Source organism: Kogia breviceps, chromosome 4 (genome assembly GCF_026419965.1).
Source record: "Kogia breviceps isolate mKogBre1 chromosome 4, mKogBre1 haplotype 1, whole genome shotgun sequence".
NCBI lineage: Eukaryota > Metazoa > Chordata > Mammalia > Artiodactyla > Physeteridae > Kogia > Kogia breviceps.
In genome coordinates, this window is record NC_081313.1 from 37,770,679 (window position 1) to 37,791,019 (window position 20,341).

The following is a 20,341-nucleotide window of genomic DNA, read 5'->3' on the forward strand; positions in this document are numbered from 1 at the left end:
AGAAGAAATGAGGCAACCGGTGGGTAGAAGCAGACAGCACAATTGGGCTGTGGTTATGCATTTACTGCTTGCTCAGACTTGGGGCATGCCAAGTTCAGGGGTCTGGGAGGAAGAGAAAAGCCTGACTAAAGTTTGATCAGGCCAAAGCTGAAGGTGAGTGACGGACAATTGTGAACACCTGCTCTCATAAATACTGTAGGAATACTGGTACCAGAATAAAAGAGTGGTTAGGAGTGAAACCCTCCAAATGGGTTAAGTAAATAACCAACCTGACATCAACTGAAAAGTCCAATTTTTGCTCTCCCTTTGGGCACCTGACCCTTTTTTTCCCGGGCTCCAGCTACACAGGATAAGTGAGGGGTATGCTGCTGCCAGCATTACCAGGCCAATCAAAGGATTTGCAAACTTATGTTTTCACATAAATCTCTCTTAAAGAAACATTCCATCCTAACAAAGGAAACCAACGACTAGAACATGCAAAAAGTAAAAGAAGTAGCAGCAACACAGGAGTGTTGTAATTACTTTTTACAAGCAGGAATCAGCTCCAGATACTAGGATGGGGACATCTGGGAATAAACAGGGGTTGCACAAAGTCATAAAAATGTTCTCCTACCAGAAAACTCACTGCAAATATTCTACTGGTATCAGATTGCGGGGAGGGGCACACCTTTAATTCATATTAAACAGAAATAGAGAAACCGTTCTTAAACTAGAGGACAGTTAAAGCCTGGACATATAATTGGATGAAACTTATTAGTGACTTAATAAATAGGATTAAAATTCTAATTATACTTTTAATAGTGTTGCTAAAACAGATAACTACTCTTGCTCATTTAAAGAACTCTGAGATTACTTTTAAAATACTGGAATCCAAAACTGTGAAAAGAGAAAGCAGACTTGAGTTTTATGTCAGGATTCTTCGCTTGATTTTCCATAGGAGTCATAGATGACATCTTTAATTTTTTTGCCTAAAGGCCTTCCAGCAGATACATGAATTCTCCTGTCAGTGAACAGTGATTTGAACGGATGTACCAGCAAGGTGTGATGAAAACCAAACAGCATCTACACATCAAAATGAGCCCTCCTCTCATCCCAGGCGCCCTCCTTCTAGAGAGCATTTAACCCCCGTGCCTGGAAAGGCTGCCACCTCCCTCACACAGGGCACACCGGCCTGGTCGCACGGGACCCCGTCACACTGTGTTATGACTATATATGGTACTGGTGTGTCTCTCCCGCCAGACTGGCAGCAGGCTTTAGTACTTCATAATTCATACAGTAGCTTAATTAAAAATGAAAAATTGTCTGGCATTATATTATTTGAAACACAATACACTTACCAGTCAGTGATATGTTATGACTCTCCAAGGAAAGGTTAGAGTATTTTGCCATCATTTCTTCCCGGACAGGTAGACTTGTGAAAGGTGCAGCTGTAAGAATAAGAACATGTGATTACATATTATTATCAAGGTTAAGTGACTGTCTAAAAGCTAGTTCACAACAGCTAAAATGGTATATTGTATACTATTAATGAAAAATAATGTTTTCAGGAAGCTCTGATTCACTAGGTCTTACATGCTCCACAGACATTCAGAAACACACTGAGCTATTAAATATAACAAAATTTCCAATTTTTCTATGTTCTTACTGAAAAATCCCTATTGATTACATCAAATGGCTTAAAAAAAAAAAAAAAACCGGGGCTTCCCTGGTGGCGCAGTGGTTGAGAATCCGCCTGCTGATGCAGGAGACACGGGTTCGTGCCCTGGTCCGGGAAGATCCCACATGCCGCGGAGCAACTAAGCCCGTGAGCCATGGCCGCTAGGCCTGCGCGTCCGGAGCCTGTGCTCCGCAACGGGAGAGGCCACAACAGTGAGAGGCCCGCATACCGCAAAAAAAAAAAAAAAAAAAAAACCTTTCCTTATCCTAAAATTGGTAGTTTCTTTATAAAACATACATGAAGATGTGGAGAAATTAGGTAAGAGTGCCAGGAAAAAAAAAAGGACATAGAAAGACAGAGAGAAGATGAGAGCACAAAAAGGGACAGAGAGACCAAAATAAAGGGCAGAAAAAAGGAATAAGAGAGAGCGCACCGGGCGCTAGAGGACAGAGAACATAAATGTATGGACGGGGAGAGTCTGTGCTGCTCTGTTTTCCAGCTACGGTGACAGTCCAGTATGTCCTCTACCAAACCAACTTTCCGTTTTTCTCTGTCACTTACCTCTTCTTTCAAAAACCTTCATTGAAGAAACAAGGTTTCCATTTCCACCTGTCCCACTCTTCTCAAAGATTCTTTTTTTTTTAACACTAGCTACTGTTTCTTTGACTTTAGGGCACAGACCTTACCTCCCACTAAAACTACCCCAACTTTACCAAACAAGCCAGAGGAGAAAGGCGCATTATTGTAAACTTGGCTGCATTCTTAAGACCCTTCATTCACTTTAAATTAAACCTGGGCCTTTTTTACACCACACTTTTAACACTCTGCTCAGAAAGTTACTCCTAGTGCAAGATTAGATTTCTAGTTCTTTACTTTTCTTATATGTATGAAAAATGTTATCAAAGCAAGTGATCGTTTTTGTTGCGTCTGCTTACACACAGCTTTTCAATATTGCCTAATAAAAAAAATCTACCTCGCAGAACCTAGCTCTCCAGTTAGCCATGTTCCAGAGCTTTGATCACAGTCTTGGAAGGTGGGATGGACTTTCCCATAAAATAATCCTTTAACAAATAACCTACCTAAATCATACTACCCTCTGACAGTGATTATTTAGGAAAATATGCCCTGAGTTTCTCACTAGGCTGTCAGGAATACAAAACTTCTCCACCACACCCAATATTCATTCATTCCTATTCTCTCTCTCTGTCACTCTCTCTCAAACACACACACACACTGCCGAAAAGTCACCTATCAATATGAAAATTCTTTTTTTTCTATTATTGGGCATAGCTCACAGGTTGCATTAAAGAGAAAATATCTCAGGAAGATCAAGGCAGATGCTGTTCCCTTCTGGACAGGAAGCCAGGAGGGAACAGCATCTGGGAACAGCAGATGGGAAAAAAAGAACTGTTCTACTCTATCATCTGTTCTGTGAAGCTTGCAAACATAAGCTTTGATATCTTTGCTTCCTTCGCTCGGGAGACCCTTTTTCTTGGCCTAGCCTATTGCAGAGCAGAATGCCATCATGAAGATCTTCACCACACTCTTTATCCCTGAAACAAGCTCATAACCCTTTTGAGATGGTCTGACATTTATTATTATTATCATTATCATTATTCTTATTCACAGTATCAGCAACAGTAAAGATGACATAAGCTGAAAAAATGCTATCATTCTGATTCTTATTTCACTTAAATAAGTGAACATATACAGCATACATGCTTGATGCCAATAAGGAATAGGAAGCTGAGTTAAACTTGGTTCCTGGAGGGCTACATGGATCATAATGTTGGTTTAGGCCCACAATTTGTGATTGAGAGTCATTAAAATTTCAGAGTAGCACCCATTTATAGTATTGACTGTAACTAGCCTATGTGGTGTATACAAGTCGGTATGTGAGCTACAGAGTATGCAGTGTGATCTACATCTTTGAAGGACTCTGGAGGTAGAATAGAGCTGGAGATAATGCCATGGAGATGAGCTCTGAGGCTGGGGTTATCGTCCCATTTTGCATCAACAGGATGTGGATGGATGGGTGCCCCTAGGACCTACATTAGAACAAGGAGAGAAAGGGGTCTAGGCTTGGCTTGGGCAAAATATAAGCTTATGAAAGTTGAAGGAATAGGAGGAAAAGGAAAAGCCAAGCTTCAAGAATAGGAAAATTTGGATAGTTCCAGAATATACTAACTGTTGTGACCACTTCCAATTGCCAACACATATATTAAAAATACAAATAGACATCTACAGTCCAGCCACCACCTGTATCCTAACTTTCTATTGCCTTTAAAGCATTCATGATCAGGCTCCAGACTCCACTGAAGAAGCCCCGAGTGCAAAAGGGCATGTATAACTGTTGTGATTTTTGTCTTGGGAAAAGTTCCTTTAAGAGCCTTGAGTACAAGAGCAGGGCAGTCTGCAGAAGGTGTTAGAATATTAAAGTGAGAAGTTCATTATATAGCCAAGATATTTTTTAATCAAAAAAGTGAGAATGTAAACCTTATTGCTTTCAGTAAGAGGACAGCTGGCTGATGCAGCTGATGTTAGTGTTTAAAGGAAATTGGCAGGAGATTCATAGGCAGATGTGGTTTGAATACTTCCCTGAAAGGATTAGGCTGAGTCACAACAAGAAGTACAGAATGGAGAGTCAGGGATTTGTACCCTGGTCCAAGTTCTGCCACTGCCTTGTTACGTGGGGTTTCATTTCATAGAGAAGTAAGGATCAGAAAAGCTGGATAATATTGAGTGATGGTGCCAAGATCATAATACGCATTCCTTAAGTTACCATACTCACCCCTCTATTAATCACTGCTGGAAATTTTCCACTCGGCATTCTTTTACAGGTAGTGGCCAAAATGCCAACGTAAAAGAGTAGCTTTTAGTAGCTGTGACAGAGATTAAAAGATTTTTCTCCCTCTACTTGGGCGATGGGGCATGAGGGTGTTGCATCAAAGAACTGTGTAACATTCTAATTTTCACCTATATTGTTTCATGGGAAATCGCAAAATGATCTCCATTTAGATATCTTTAACGTATTACATTTTAAAACAGACACTCCTAGAAGGGTTTATAATTTATGCTATTAACATTTTAAATGAAATAAACATGCTATAATTTCTATTTAATATTAAGGTAACATTTTCACTAGTTTAAATGGGGCCCTATTTAATTGAAGTAAGTTGGGAAGAAAACAAATGATAAACACTAAAAAACTGCCTTGTGTTTTAAGATTTGCTTTTATTTAAGTCAGAAAATCAGTTCAACTATACCTCTATTTAAAAATAAGCATTTTCTCTAACACCCCCCCCCGCAAAATCTTGGAAGGGTCTGGAAATCATTTAAAGAAAGGTGTAAGAAACAGCTATTAGGATAAATACTATTCCCTGTCTTTCTCTCTCTCATCCACATAATGTATTGATTGCTATCAACATGTATAATTAAAATTATTTTAATAAGTCTTAGTTTTAGCATTCTGATAAATAGCAATATAAATGTGCAACCCAATTACAGAAACACAACCTAGGAATGGATAACATATACTATTTATAAAACATAGGTTTCAAACTCAGAATATATTTCCCCGTGGAAGCAACACAACACTATCAATATAGATAACCATGAGATCCCACACCAAATTGTAAAAGCCATTTAAGCCATGATATAGCTGAACTATATCATTAAAATATCTAATTACCAATACCGCTTGTAAACAATACATTTAGCATTCTACCACTGGGCTCTAGGAATCTAGGATCCCTTTCCCCTGTCCCTAGCGGCAGTAGTAAAAGAAGAGAAGGGGAATACGGCTACCTTGATTCCTAGACACTATACCCCAGAGAGAGTCTGTCAAGAAAAGAAGAGGAAAGAAGTTTTGGCAAGAAAATAAATTCCTGATGGGAACATTTATAAGTCAGACTTTCTAAGTCAGGGACAGGTAACAGTCTAGATAGGGAACTCATATTTTTTTATATACATGGGAACTATTGGACAAGAAGGTCATTTTTAGATTAGTTTAAAAAAATTAAAGAACAATTAAAAAGCCTAATGACAAAAGCAATATGTACTTTTACACAGCCTTGTAAAACTATTTTTAAAACTTGGTCACATAGAAATGCAAATAAATTCACCTTTTCTTTAAAATACGATTTTTGCAATAAAATATATTTTGAAGGGCAGTGTGGAAACTAATGTTTCAAACTGCCTCCACCTGGGTCATTAAGATATTTTAACAGTGAAAATTATGCCAAATAAAACTAGGATTTCTGCTCTTTCTAGAGACTGGGTTTTTTAAATGTTTCACCCACTAGGTTATTCTTTGATAGGACTTATATTCTGTTTAATGGTTCTCAGATTCTGTTTAATGGTTCTCAACTAGAGGTGATTCTCTTCTTCCCCGCACCCTGCCCAGGGGATATTTAACAATGTCTGGAGACATTCAGGTTATCACAACTTAGAGGTTACTACTTGTACCTGGTAGGTTATATTAGTTTCATACTGTTGCCATACCAAATTGCCACAAATACGGTGACTTAAAACAAAAGAAGTTTATTCTCTCAGAGCTCTAGAGGCTGGAAGCCTGAAATCAAGGTGCAGGGCCTTGCTCCCTCTAAAGGTGCTAAGTAAGAATTGTTCCTACCTCTTCCTAGCTTCCGGTGGTTGCCAGCAATCCTTGGCATTCCCTGGTTTGTAGATGCATCACTCCAATCTCTGGTTCCATTTTTACACATCCATCTTCCCTCTGTGTGTCTGTGTGTCTAAATCCAAATCTCCCTCTCACTTCTTTCATAAAGACACAGTCATTGGGTTAAGGGTCTATCCTAATGTAACATGACCTCATGTTTACCTTGATTACATCTGCAAAGACCCTACTCTCAAGTAAGGTCACTTTCACAGATACCAAGGGTCAGGACTTGAACATCTTTTGGGGGGTGACACAACTCACCCACTACAAAGGTAGAGGCCAGTAAGACTGCTAAATAAGCATTCTACAGGACAGCCCCCCATAGCAGATAATTATCCAGCCCAAAATGTCAATAATGCCAAAGTTGAGAAATCCTGATTTCAAAACAGGTACATCTTCAACCCTCATTCCTCAAAGTGATGATTTTTAAAAATCTTCAAATGGCCCTATAGCCCTGAGGTCGTTTTACATGGTTTAGGTGCAGATATTTTGAAGCATGAACATTTGCAGCCCTTCCTAATTTGAGGACCTTTTCCAAAGAGGCACCAAGTGCTGGATGGAGTTTTAAAATGCAAACTAGGAAACCAGTTACAGCAGTTAGCTAGCTCCAGGCTCTTGGCTACATCACAAAAGCACTCTGGGCTTCAAGATAAGATGAGACATCTAAATTCCCTTTCAGGATCTCAGAACTATATAATTGTAAGGCAATAGTAAAAAAATTCTATCTTGAGAGTAGGTATACATTAGTAATGATATGACCACAATAACTTTAAAAATACCAGAAAAATATTATTTTCAATTAAAGAGAAACACCATTTTTAAAGGTAACATCTATTATTTCTATACTAACAGTATATTATTTGAGATATTTTGTTGTGCATGAATAGTGACTATGTTTTATTAGGAGTAGAGAGTTTATTTTTAGTAAACCATTGTGAGGTTTTTTTTCCTTCTATGTCAATGTGTGTGTCCTAAGTTGTTTATTTCTGAGGTTCACCTAATATTGTGAAATATGTGAGGCCAGCTATACAAAAGTAACTTGAAAAGATTACAATCTAGGACAGACAGCCTCCACACTTATAATCTGTCTCTGTTTGAGGCAAATACTCCTTTGGAAAATCATACCTAATTACATAAACTGATGACTATTTCTCAGCTATCCTTGTGGTTTGTCTGTTAATTCAAGCTTTCTCAGAGTTGAAATTCTTTTTGCTTTTCAAGCAATCTCAAACTAACAGAAAAGTTTTACGTACAGAGTAAAGAATGTTTCCCCTGAATCACTGGGGAACAAGTTGGTCACCTGATGACCCATTCGACCTCAGAAACATTACAACATTGTTTCCTACAAAGGACATAGCCCACTTCACCCCAATACTGCTGTTAAAATCAGGAAATTAGCATTTATGCACTGTCATCTCATCCCACATCTAAGTGTCAACAAAAGTCTTTATAATGTACTTTTTTAGTCAAAGTTTTCAGCTCAGGATCACATGAGCTGCTGTGAGCCATGTCCCTCTATTCTCTTCACTCTAAACAGCTTTAGTCTCTCCTGACTTTTATGACCTTGATGCTTATGAAAGTTCCAGGATAGTTACGTTGTAATACAATTAGATTCAGAGTAGACATCTTTGGCAGGAAAATCACAGAGGAGATGTTGTGTTCTTCTCACTGCATCCTATCAGATGACACACAATTTTATTTCTTTCTTTACTAATTTACACTCTGATCATTTGATTAAAGTGCTGTCTGCCAGGCTTCTCCACTTAAAAGGTATTCTTTCTCCCTTTTCATTAGTGCCAATTTTGTGGGAAGTTACTTTGAAACTATACAATATTTTGTGCCTCATCAAACTTTCAATTGACTCATTTAATTAAGTTCAGTATGTACTCATGAATACCTATATAATTCAATGGACATTATTCAGTGCATATGGATACTAATCCATTAGTATTACTATTTACTTTCATGCTCTATTTGTCCAGTCGTACCCCCTTCACTTTGGCTTCTGTATCCTTTTGACATCACCCATTATTCTTTGAACACTTCACTGCTTTCTGGCATAAGATGTTCCAGGCTTATCCTATCCTTTCCCTACTCCAGTCCTGATATCAGCCATTTCTATAAAAAGTCCAAGATGTTATTAGTTTAAAAAAAAAATGTATTTAGAATCAAGATTTGGGTGCTAAGTATGTTCATCACTGCTCCATCGCAGTGGGCAGACCGAGGAATACATGTGTACATATTCATACACACACACATAACATATATATAATGGGTATAATATACATACATATATACAGTTGGCCCTTGAATAATGAGGGTTTGAACTTCAAGGGTCCACTTATACGCATATTGTTTTCAAGAGTAAATACTACGTTACTACATGGTCCATGGTTGGTTCAATCCTCAGATGCACTGATACAGAAGGCTGACTATAAATTATACATAGATTAAACTTTGTGGTCAGGGAACACCTGTAAATATATATGACACATATATGCATTATATATATATTTACACATACACATTTATATTTATGCATCTATTTATATAGATATATATAGGCATAAGACATGGATAGAGATAGATAGATATTTAAAGTCATGAATTCACACTAATGCTGCCAATTGCAGTCCAACACCACAAGGTTCATTTTAGTTTTCCCCGTTTATTTCCTTCTTCTCTAGAGAAAAACCTAGATTCTATTATCCTCACCAGCTTTACTTACTTTATCAATCCTCCATATATAACTAATCTCCTATTGGCCCCAAAGAGATGTCTTCCGCACCCACTTAGGCTCCAGTATCCTGCACCTGCATGCTTTACCTCCATCCTGTGATCAGGATCAGACCTGCATGCCATAGCTGTGTAGAAACCCTTGTCACTCAGCTCAGCTCTGAGGCCTCTCGCCAGACCACCCTTCTTCAGGAACGCCCACCTCATGTGCTTCGGTTCTAACACTCTACATGGGGCTGCTCTCCTACCTGGATGCCATCCTGACTGGGCTCAGCTTCTAATTCCCTGATCTGAAACCATTTGGTTTCCTTCAACAGGGGAGACGCTTCTGCATTTCCCCACCTAATGACTACAGGACTCATTCCCAGAAGAAAGGGAAGGAGATGGGGATGAGAGATGGGGATAAAAGACCAGGATGAGGAAGAGCCAGATGAACTAATTCTTAACAAATGTGTATATAATGTAATTTCAAATGTGATGGTAATTTAGGGTCAAAATTTTGATGCCTCAGATACAACCCTATTAAAGACAGGCTTATATCCAATCCGTTCCTTTAAAGTTTAAATGCCATGAAAGGTAAAAACTGCTAGTTTTCTGCTTAGATACAGACTAAAAATGTAAGGCATATGTAGGTGCTCGAATATTTGTTCCAACAAATATTTACTACCGGGCAGTTGCTCTGTGTGTCTCCAGAAAGGAAGGGGGCATTGATCAAGGAAGCATATAAGCAACTTCCTTTAGAAGTTAAAAATGATCATTTCAAATGACTCCCCTGCAAACAGTTTTCAAAAGATAAGCATGACCCTTTCCTTCGATTTGTTCCCCCATAAGAGTAATAATAATGATTTTTATATTCCCATTTATGTAATATTTCTCCTTCATAAAGATATTTTACATTTCTTATTTAATTAAAACAGCCTAAAAGAGTTAAGGTGAGTCCTTGTGCCAACTTTATTCCAGGACTCAAACTGAGTCAGCAAGCCCAACAGCCCAAATCTAGCATTTGTATCCACACACTCTGCTCTCTGTCAATGATTCCAAACTTTCATAAACATACCCACTCATCTCAGAGAGACAACTGAGTTTAAGAACACAGTATTTGGAATCGGATTGAACAATGCTAAATGTCCTGCTCTACTGCTTAATTATTTGTACTTAGGCAACTATTTAGCCTCCCTAAATTCCAGTTTCCTCATCTGAAAGTCAGTGATAATAAAAACTAACCCATAGAGCTATAAACTATATGGTGCAATGCCTGGCACACAGTTGTTAAATATGATACATTTATGATAAAAAATGTTAAACATTTTTATTTTTAAAATTTGGCCCCAAATCTTAGGTTTATAGAACACCTACTTCCAAGTAGTTCAAAAGCACCTAGGTAAAAAGCCAGTAAACTTCACAATGGTCTTTAGCAAGGAGGAAACTGAACCTCACCAAGATCGATATAGTATCTATAATGTGAGATGAGGCTGCCTCACAATTTTTAATTCTGCCTTGAAATGAAATGTTAACTTCATGCCTTTTATATGTCACATTCTTCCATAATTTTAGCTTAAGTGGAGCTTAAAGGACAGGACTTGTGCTACATACACACACAGACATCTGCCATACATATATACATCATTCTATTTATTTAAAACTGTATTTGTTAATTTATTCCACCTTCATTTGTTTTCTGCTTTTCTCTTTGGAAGTCTGCTCTGTCAATTTAAACCTGACTCCCTGATACCAATGGAATACCTACCCAACAGTGCACTCTCTAGGCCATATCATTTCAAATCAGTGGTTTTCAACCTGCTTAGGATCATATGATTAAAATCACACGGGAGCTTTTAAAACTCCTCATGTGTAGGCTGAATCCCAGGCCAACTGAATCAGAATTTTTGAGGGCAGGATCCATGTATCAGCATTTTTAATGCTCACTGGTAATTTCAACATACAGCCAAGTCGAGAACCAAAGTTCTAGGACACACCTAGAATGCGTTGGTCCTCAGAAGTGCAGTACTCTCAGGTGAATGATAGGTGAATCAGGGATAGCCCAGGGTGTAGAAAACGTCCTTGACCATTCTTTATAAGTGGTGTGAATGAAAAAGAGAAAGGTGGCTGCAAAGCGGGGTGAGGAAATTTAGAAACTGAGGCAACCCAAAATGTTTTGTCCAAGTTGTTAACAGCTAGGCCTGTTAAAGGACATTTATTTAAAAACGAGTAATCTTGGGCTTCCCTGGTGGCACACTGGTTGAGAGTCCGCCTGCCGATACAGGGGACACGGGTTCATGCCCCCATCTTTCCGTTTTGTCCAAGTTGTTAACATCTAGGCCTGTTAAAGGACATTTATTTTAAAAATGAGTATTTATTATTTGATTATCTTTCCATCTTCAAAGTATGTTACAAAAAATCTACATGCTGTAAGCTCATAAAAAATGAATTCCTGGGCTTCCCTGGTGGCACAGTGGTTGAGAGTCTGCCTGCCAATGCAGGGCACACGGGTTTGTGCCCCGGTCCGGGAAGGTCCCACATGCCGCGGAGCGGCAGGGCCTGTGAGCCATGGCCGCTGAGCCTGCGCGTCCGGAGCCTGTGCTCCGCAACGGGAGAGGCCACAACAGTGAGAGGCCGGCGTACTGCAAAAAAAAAAAAAAAAAAAAAAAATTCCTATTAAAGGTTCAAAACCTTGTGTAGAATAATATCCTGATTTTAGTTACTGATGGGCAATATTTGCAAACTTGTAGGTGGTGTTATCCTAATTAGCCACTAATACTTTGAATTTTATAACACAGGAACTTGCATTAGAAAGTATGTTAGATGGAATACTTTCACCATAAAAAGTAATTATAAACAGGTGAAGCTAAAATGGCAAATCTAAGTTGTTGGTTTCCCTGATGATTTGCACCAAAATCCCTCTTTCAGTGTCTTAATAATACAACCACAAATACAAACAAAGAAAAACCCATGGTCTTTGTTCTCAAAGACCAAGGTAGAAAAGAAGATACACACATTATCCTTAAGTCGTGGTGCTTTGTTTTGTTGTTGTGTTATTTCAGCTCAGCTCTAAAAAACATCATCAAAGCCAACCCACCTGCCAGGAAGGGAGGAGGAGATATTTAAGCCTCACTGTCGATTTAAGTGAAGGGCCTTGGGAAATGTGGCTTTCAGAAATCCTGCCACTTTAGCAGAGGCCAAGTCGCTGCCTTGTTCCTGCCCGCACCCTCACGCCCTTTTCCTAGGAACACCCAGACACTGCCCTACTACCCACGACCCCGTCACGTAGGGTGCTGTTCGTTCCAGCGGAGAAGCCCGAACCGCGCTGGCCTCTCGGCCAGTTTAGATAACCCTAGCGTGGCAAACGGGCGGACGCGGACGCCGTTCCCCACCCGCGGTCGCCAGCATCCCCGCGCGCTCTCCGCCCCCTCCTTGGCCCTGCAACCATCACACCTGGGGTACGGCCGTCCTCCGAGCTCCGGCGCACCGGGGCGAGGAGGCACAGGAGGAGCAGCGGCAGGGGCGGCGCCCGGGGCCCCCGCACACTGGGGAGGGAGCGCATGGCGCCAGCAGGTCCACCGCGGTCCTCGCGCACCCACCGCCGTCGGTGCCCGGAGTCGCTGCGCACACTCGCCGGCGGCCCGGCGCCCGCTGCCAGGTCCGGGGGCAGGACACTCGAGAAAAGGCGGAGTGGGAGGGGCCGGCCGCCCTGCCCTCCTCCCCTGAGACACTCTCACCGTGCCAGCAGCACACTCAGAACTGCGCCCGGCCCTCCATCAATTATGCAGCCCGCGGCCGGCTGCAGTAGCGCCCGGATGTGCGGTGTCCACCCCCGCGCCTCATCCTCCCCCGCCTCCTCCCCGCCCCAGCAGGTCAGGGAGGGAGATAGCTAAAGACGCTGGTAGGTGGCGCCTAGCCCATCTCCTGAGAGAGAGGTCGAAACTCCTAATATCTATATATCTATAGATACATCTGCAGACTCTCTCCTTTGCAGTTCATCTGAAGCAAGGTTCACTTATTTACTTTAGTGGGACAGAGGATGGGAACGCGTTTCAGCTCCCCCGGCCATTCTGGGTTAAGAAGGCTTACGTGTGTGCTGGTGGAAGGTGCTATCCAGCTGCCCTGCCTGCATCCTGTACTAATCTGTCTTTGCTCTGCCTACCAATCACACACAGCCTCCTCTCCAGTGTCTGAAGGCTTAACTGGTTCGCTCTAGATTAAGGTTTCATAGTCTCAAGAGTCCCGCAGTCTGTTTTCCATTTTCTTTTGTTTGTTTAACCTAGTAGTTTCCGAGAAGCCACTTAGAGCTCAAGAAACAAAACTATGGAAAGTAGATAACTGTGTAAAATGCACAAGCCTGTAGACCTTTGTCAAACTCCAACACCGTTTAAGATAATGTTATCCCTTATTTACTGTAGCTTGGAATTTTTCAGTGCTCCCGACCAAATAAAATAAAACAGTTAAAAGCTACTGCTTTACCGAAGAGGGTAGGAGTAATCTAATTACCACATAAAGGAGTAGTAAGATGTGATAATTCTCTAGGCTGTTATAATACATTAAAAGATATATTTTAAAAGTATTTCTCATGAGTTTGTTCCCTCTGCCTTTGTCTTTGCAATATCAGGTTTGATAGTCATAAACTCAAAATATATCAGTGTCAAGAAAAGGATTGAAAGAAAATGTTAGACACGAATTTTGAAAATTGAAGTGCAAGACAAGAGCTATGCTCACCTCATACAGGAATGATTTTTAATTGGTGTGTACTTTTAAAATATTCCTGTTTCCAGTTTAATATTACATAGGCAAAACTTTGAGGGAAAGTGTAGATTATTTAAATTTGTATCAAGAGAACATGAATAATAGTTCGTTAAGCAATATTAAATTTCCAGCAAGTGCCAGGCACTCTGTTCATTTCTTGTACTGCAAGGAGCGCCCGTATATGTGCGCGCGCACGCACGCACGCACGCACACACATACACACACACATCTAGAGAGCTATTTATCTATGAACTACAAATCTAAGGAAAGCCTCGTCTCAGTCAGAAGATTATGGCTATAATGATTAAACCTTTCTGAACAAAGCCTTATGAGAGACCCTGAAGGACTAAACATTTTACATCATGACCCTCTTAGGACCTTGAGCGGACTTGCTAAACCCAAACTGCCTGATCACTGGTCGCTAAGTCACACCCCTGTCTTGCTGCCCTGCATCCTGTCTCAAGAGTAACTACAAGCATTTCCCTGTGCCTTTAGAGAGTTTTAACAGTTAAGCACTTCTCAAAACAAACTGAAATGTGACCGACCTTCCCCAATTACTCCAATAAAATCCTTAAGCTCAAATTCACCTTTCTTCAAGTAAGCTGACCTCATTTAAGGAAAAATTATCTGCCCAGTCAGATCAACGTGTTTATGAACAGGAAAAAGTGACTTCCCAGGTTGACGCTAGTTTCCACTTCTCTTTTGCTGTTAGAGCGAAATAAATTGAGGAAGAAACATAATTCTTGTTTTGCTAAGCATTTTTAAAGTTTTCCCCATGAGTACTGGTTTATATTTATATATTTAATATTTTTTAGCCTTATCCCCAGTCCATTTTTTTCAAATGATCCGTATCCTTTAAAACTAATTTATATACTACCTTCCATGTGTGGCTTTTTCTGATCTTTCTGGTCCAGATTGACCTTTCCCTCCATGGTGAATTAAATATGGCCACATCTTTTTGACACTGTCTTCATCATGACGTATGTTGAAGAAGAAAGAGGGTCCTGTATTTCCTCCCCTTGAGCTGGGTGACTCCTGTTGACATATTGAATATCGCTGAAGTAACACTGTGTGAATTTCCACATCCAGACCACAAGAGCATCCATTTCCTTCCTTCTTGTTCTTACAAGACAGCTGCCAGGAAAGAAGTATGACTACCTGGAGATCTTCGTGTTGTGAGAAGCCCAAACTACATGGGGGGCCTAGAAGGATGAGGTGCCATGTAGAAAGAGGGGCTGAGGGGCAGTAAGGTGTGCTAGTTTTGTGAGGGACCCTTCTTGGAGCCTCAGACAAGGCCTGCTGAGTGCCACGTGATGCTCCTTGAAGCAGAAGAATTGCCCAGCTGAGCCCTGCCTGTACTCCTGGTCCACACAATTGTGAGATGTAAGAACACTATTGTTTTAGGACACTAAAGTTAAGGGTAGCTTGTGTCACCACAATAAATTATCCAGCCACTCTCCTCTGAATTTCCCTAGGATTAATTTGACAATTAACAATTTACAGCCTTGTGACTTGATCTTCATTGTTGGTTTCAACCCCCATTTAAATATTTTATTGGTATTCAACTTATGTGATTATATCTTCTTTCCCGACTACATTACAACTCTTTTCAGTATAGGCAAAACATCTCTTTTCTTCTTCTGTTTTTCCTAAAACTCTGTTTTCCCTTTTTCTATAGTAAAATAATGCTATAAAATCTTTCTTTTTTTTTTCTTAAGCTATTGTTGAGTGAAACGTGTATGACATGATCCTGGGAAACTGTGAAAATGAGAATGGGAATGTGGAGTGGGTTAGTTCCTACTGAAAATAATATTTAATTTTAAAATTTTATTAGAAAAAAGCATTATAGGGCTTCCCTGGTGGCACAGTGGGTGAGAGTCCGCCTGCCGATGCAGGGGACACGGGTTTGTGCCCCGGTCCGGGAAGACCCCACATGCCGCAGAGCGGCTGGGCCCGTGAGCCGTGGCCGCTGAGCCTGCGCGTCCGGAGCCTGTGCTCCGCGGCGGGATGGGCCACAACGGTGAGAGGCCCGCGTACCGCAAAAAAAAAAAGAAGAAGAAAAAAGCATTATATCAGACAGTAATATGTAAAGTACTAAAAATAAAGGTGGGAATTTGCTACAGCCCATTAGTAGAATACAAATACAAGTCATGAGATAATGGTAGGCAAAATTCTTCAGTGGCCCCCAAGATTCTTGACACCTGGTCACATGTGGTGATCCTGGAATGTGGGCAGGTTTGTAAATATGTTGGGGTAGTCACTATTTTGATTAGGTTACATTTGATAAGACTCTATTTCAGCAGGCTAGAGGGAGACATTCCTAGTGAGGCAGATACCCTCATGCTTGTCTGGAAAAAGCAAACAGCCACATTGTGAACTAACTGCCCATGGAGAGGGGCATCCTTCAGGAACTGAGCATGTCAGTCCTACAACCCCAGGGAACTGAATTCTGCCAACAACCAGTGAGCTTAGAAGAAGACCCAAGCCTCAGATGACATCACAGCCCCAGTCAACACTTTGCAGCCTGGTGAGACCCTGAGCAGAGGATGCAATTAACTGTGCCTGTCTCTTCTGACCCATGGAAATTATGAGATCATAAATCTGTGTTAAATTACTAAGTTGGTGGTAATAAACTAATACAGGGCAGACCATCAGATGTGATTCTAGTTACACTGTAAAAAATGATCCTATACTTGAACAAGGTCAGGAATGGACATGGAGGGAAAAAGAAACCACTTTAGTTGTCTCTGGATATAAAGAATTAGATGAAAAAGTTCCAAAGCTACTCAGAAGTTTATACCATTTCTAAATTGGGGCCTATGACCATCTGACAGTCATTTGCTCTCCTTCTCTGGAAGGAAGAAAAAGAATATATAGATATATTGATATATAGGTGTGTGTATATATATATATATATATATATATATATATATATATATATATGCACATATATGTGTGTATATATACATGGGTATTACATGTATAGACATGCATATATATATACTGTATACACATATGTATATATATTTAATAATTGCTAAATTATTTAAGCAATGTATGGAGGTCCTTTGATCTCAGGGATGGAAGTCCTCTACTACACGCTAGGAGATAAATCATAATTGGTCTAAAACCATGAGTAGGACTTCCCTGGTGGCAGAGTGGTTGAGAGTCTGCCTGCCGATGCAGGGGACACGGGTTCGTGCCCTGGTCCGGGAAGATCCCGCATGCCACAGAGCAGCTAGGCCCGTGAGCCATGGCTGCTGAGCCTGCGCGTCCAGAGCCTGTGCTCCACAACAGGAGAGGCCACAACAGTGAGAGGCCCACGTACTGCAAAAAATAAATAAATAAATAAAACCATGAGTGAAATCTCATTCCCCTTAGCAATGGTGTGTCTAAGGGGAGCATAGCTGATGAAATACAAGAGCAAGTCTGCTGTGAATGACTTCCCTCATCAAAGAGAGAAAAGCTTTAAGTAGAGAAGGCTTTTTGCCCCATCGCGTTGCCTCTTTCTTCCTGCTTTGGATATAACCATGATACCAGTATCAGCGGTGGCAACTTTGCAATGATGTGGTGACCACGCAACTTTTCTAAGCATAGCAGAGAAGAAAGAAGGAAACCTGGGTCCTTGGTACATCTCTGAGTTACTGCACCAGCCCTGAGATGCCTCCCTCCAGACCTGTATCAAATAATAACTACTGGTTACAGCACTCTTTTTGGTTCATAGCAGTTGAATGCATTCCTCTGTGTTCCAGTACTTCCTTAGTTTAAATTAAAAGCCTTGCACTTTGCCTTAGAACTCCCATTCTGTCTCCACACAGGATTCTCCTTCCACCTCCTAACTTTAGTTACTCACCTTTTCTGTGAGGATAATATCCAATATCTAAGGACCTTAAATAATTCTTTAATTTACCTTTCAACATCTTCCCCCACCCAAACTGTACTCATCCAGAAATACTTAGAATTCCCCCAAAGTTGACTGTTTTGTGTGCCTCACTGACTTTACCTCTGATTATTTTCTTTTCTTTTTTAATGCTTGGAATAGCGTTGCCTATTGCTCCACTGCCAGTTCTCACTTCAATTTCTGCGTGCCCTTTTCTCCAGAAAGTTCTCCTTGTGCCACTTCAAGAGCTTCTTCTCTGGCTTCCACAGCATCTTGTGTACACACCTATCCCAGCTCTTAATGCATTATGCTATAATCATCTGTGTAGTTATGTCATTTAGCTCCCTAAATGCTGAAACAGTGTCTGGTTTACCTTCATGTCCCATGTGCCAGAGTAAGCAGCACACAGTTGTCACAGAGGTGAATTAAAGAATGAAACTCAGAGTCTACAGATACTCTCTGAAAAGTAACCATCTCTTGGCATGTCCCTCACCCAGACTCCCTCCCCAGAGATGACAGTTATCTGTGCTGCCTTCTTCAGGGTTATTCCAAATCTATGCAAAATGTTTCTGTACGCCTATGCCTTTTCACATGGATGGCGGCATTCCATGCCTAACTTTTCTACTTTGACAGTATATCTATTTCCTCTGTATAGAGCTTTCCCCTTTCAACAGCTAAATATCATTCCATTCTGTGAATGTCCAACTATGTATTTACCAGGTCTCACTTGACTGCATTGATATTGTTTTAAATACTTCCATTTATAAGCAGCTTAAAAATTAATATCATTGTACATTTCTTTAGTGGTTCATACAAGGATATACATGTAGAATATAATCATGGAAATAATATTTCCTCATCAAGAGATATTTGTGTTTTAAACTTTGATAGATACTGTACCATTGTTTTTCTTCAAAATTATTAGTTTACATTCTCACCAAGAATGAAAGGGCCTGTTTCCCTATATTAATGCCAAGAAATCAAATCCTTGATCTTTGCCAATCTGACAGTTGAAAAACGGCATGTACTTACAATTTAATTTGTACTTCTTTATAAGAAGTTGTAAGTTGGGATGTGTGTTTTTTTATATGTTAAAATGTGATGTACAAACATTGCAAACAACAAAATCCAGTCTGGCTAGTTTAACCAGAAAAATAACCTCTTAAAGTTTATTAGGTCCTACTTGGGATTGTTGAAGAAACAAACTCAAGGATAAACTTCCAGGAACACCAAGAACCATGCAGTATACTGGTCTGATATGGATACCACTGATGCTTCCTCCATCAAACATGAAATGCCAGGGACTCAGCGCCCCACATCCACTACTGCCTCCATCACTGATGCTGCCTGTGTGTCAGGAACTTGCTTTTGCAATTCCTGCTGCCACCTACACCAGCCAAATGGGAGAGCTACCCTGCATAAACAGGAGTGCTGCCAGGCTTATCTCTGAATTGGTCTCACTCACCTGGGTGTGTGAAGGGCTAGGGCACATGCCTGAGTGCTAGCTGCAAGAGAGGCTAGTATTTGAGTCCTGATCCCAGTGGGGGGAGGTAGGATTCATAATGTGAAAATTTCCCCAAATACAGAAGCATTTTCAAAATATAAGAAGTCCTGAATATGTCAAATATTGTCTCCAGTCCTATTCACTGTTGACAGGCAACCCTTCTTCATACTTATTCTCTTAAACAAAAGCAGATACTCCTTCAACTTAATATACCTTCTACTCATATCAGATGTAGCCACTCCATCCAACCCCAGAAATAGGCAAGTCCTGTTAGAAGGGGAAGTCAGATCCATGACTTGTACAGATGAATTCTAAGGCTCTGGGACAGGAACTAGTAATATGTTCATTTTCCATATGATTTTTTGTAAAATTTGCTAAAGTAAGCTATTTTAACTGGAACTACTTAATATGTCCATTTATTTCTACTCCAACTTCTCTTGCGTCATACTTTCCCACATATCAGATGGCATGCTGTGACTGTTTTGGGGGTCCTGCTAAAAGGAAGTTGAGTTAAGGATATACTTGGTAGAGATTTATTCTAATATAATTTTGTGTTTTGCAGTCCCTTTGGTATAGAGACAAGTTATTGCTATAGCCACCTAGTCTAGAAATGACTTAAAGGTATACAGACCTTTTGCTGTGGAACTCACTCAGCACTGTGACTGAGGAGATTCTGGGCATCCCAACATAAAGGTGAAGAGTGGAAGACCAAAGCCTGATACCTTATGATCACTTGGCACAAAGTGTTACGGTCTGAATTGTGTTCCCCCAAAATTCATATGTTGAAGCGCTAACCCCCCAATATCCTAGAATGTGAGAGTACTTAGAGATAGGCCTTTAAAGGGGTGATTAAGGTTAAATGAGGTCATATGGGTGGGCTCAAAATCTAATATGACTAATCTTGGACATTATCCAAGATTATAGAAGAGACACCAAGGATGTGCATACAGAGAAAAGGTCATGTGAGGATACAGAGAGAAGGTGGACGTCTACAGGTCAAGGTAAGAGGCCTCAGGAGAAACCAAGCCTCCTTGGGTCACTTGTCACTGTCTATTTCACTTTTGGTGGTAACTTTTCCCCGTATGCCTTTTGTCTTCTGGCATTATCACCAAAAATTATGTATTATGCAGTCAGATTAACCAGTCTTTA

General features: G+C 40.5%; 1 protein-coding gene across 2 annotated transcripts in view; it reads right to left on the reverse strand.

The window, feature by feature from the left end:
- EMB (embigin) overlaps nt 1–12,813 on the reverse strand; it is a 51,642-nt gene extending 38,829 nt beyond the window's left edge. The window contains exons 1-2 of one of the 2 annotated variants that reach the window (XM_059061869.2): nt 12,504–12,813; nt 1,338–1,427 (exon numbers count right to left, since the gene is read on the reverse strand). In XM_059061869.2, the coding sequence (XP_058917852.1) occupies nt 1,338–1,427; nt 12,504–12,612 (199 nt within the window). In that variant the 5' untranslated portion in view covers nt 12,613–12,813. Of the gene's footprint in view, nt 1–1,337; nt 1,428–6,290 lie in introns of both variants that reach the window. The other variant, XM_067030962.1, reaches the window with a different exon arrangement.
- Nucleotides 12,814–20,341: the final 7,528 nt, after the last annotated feature.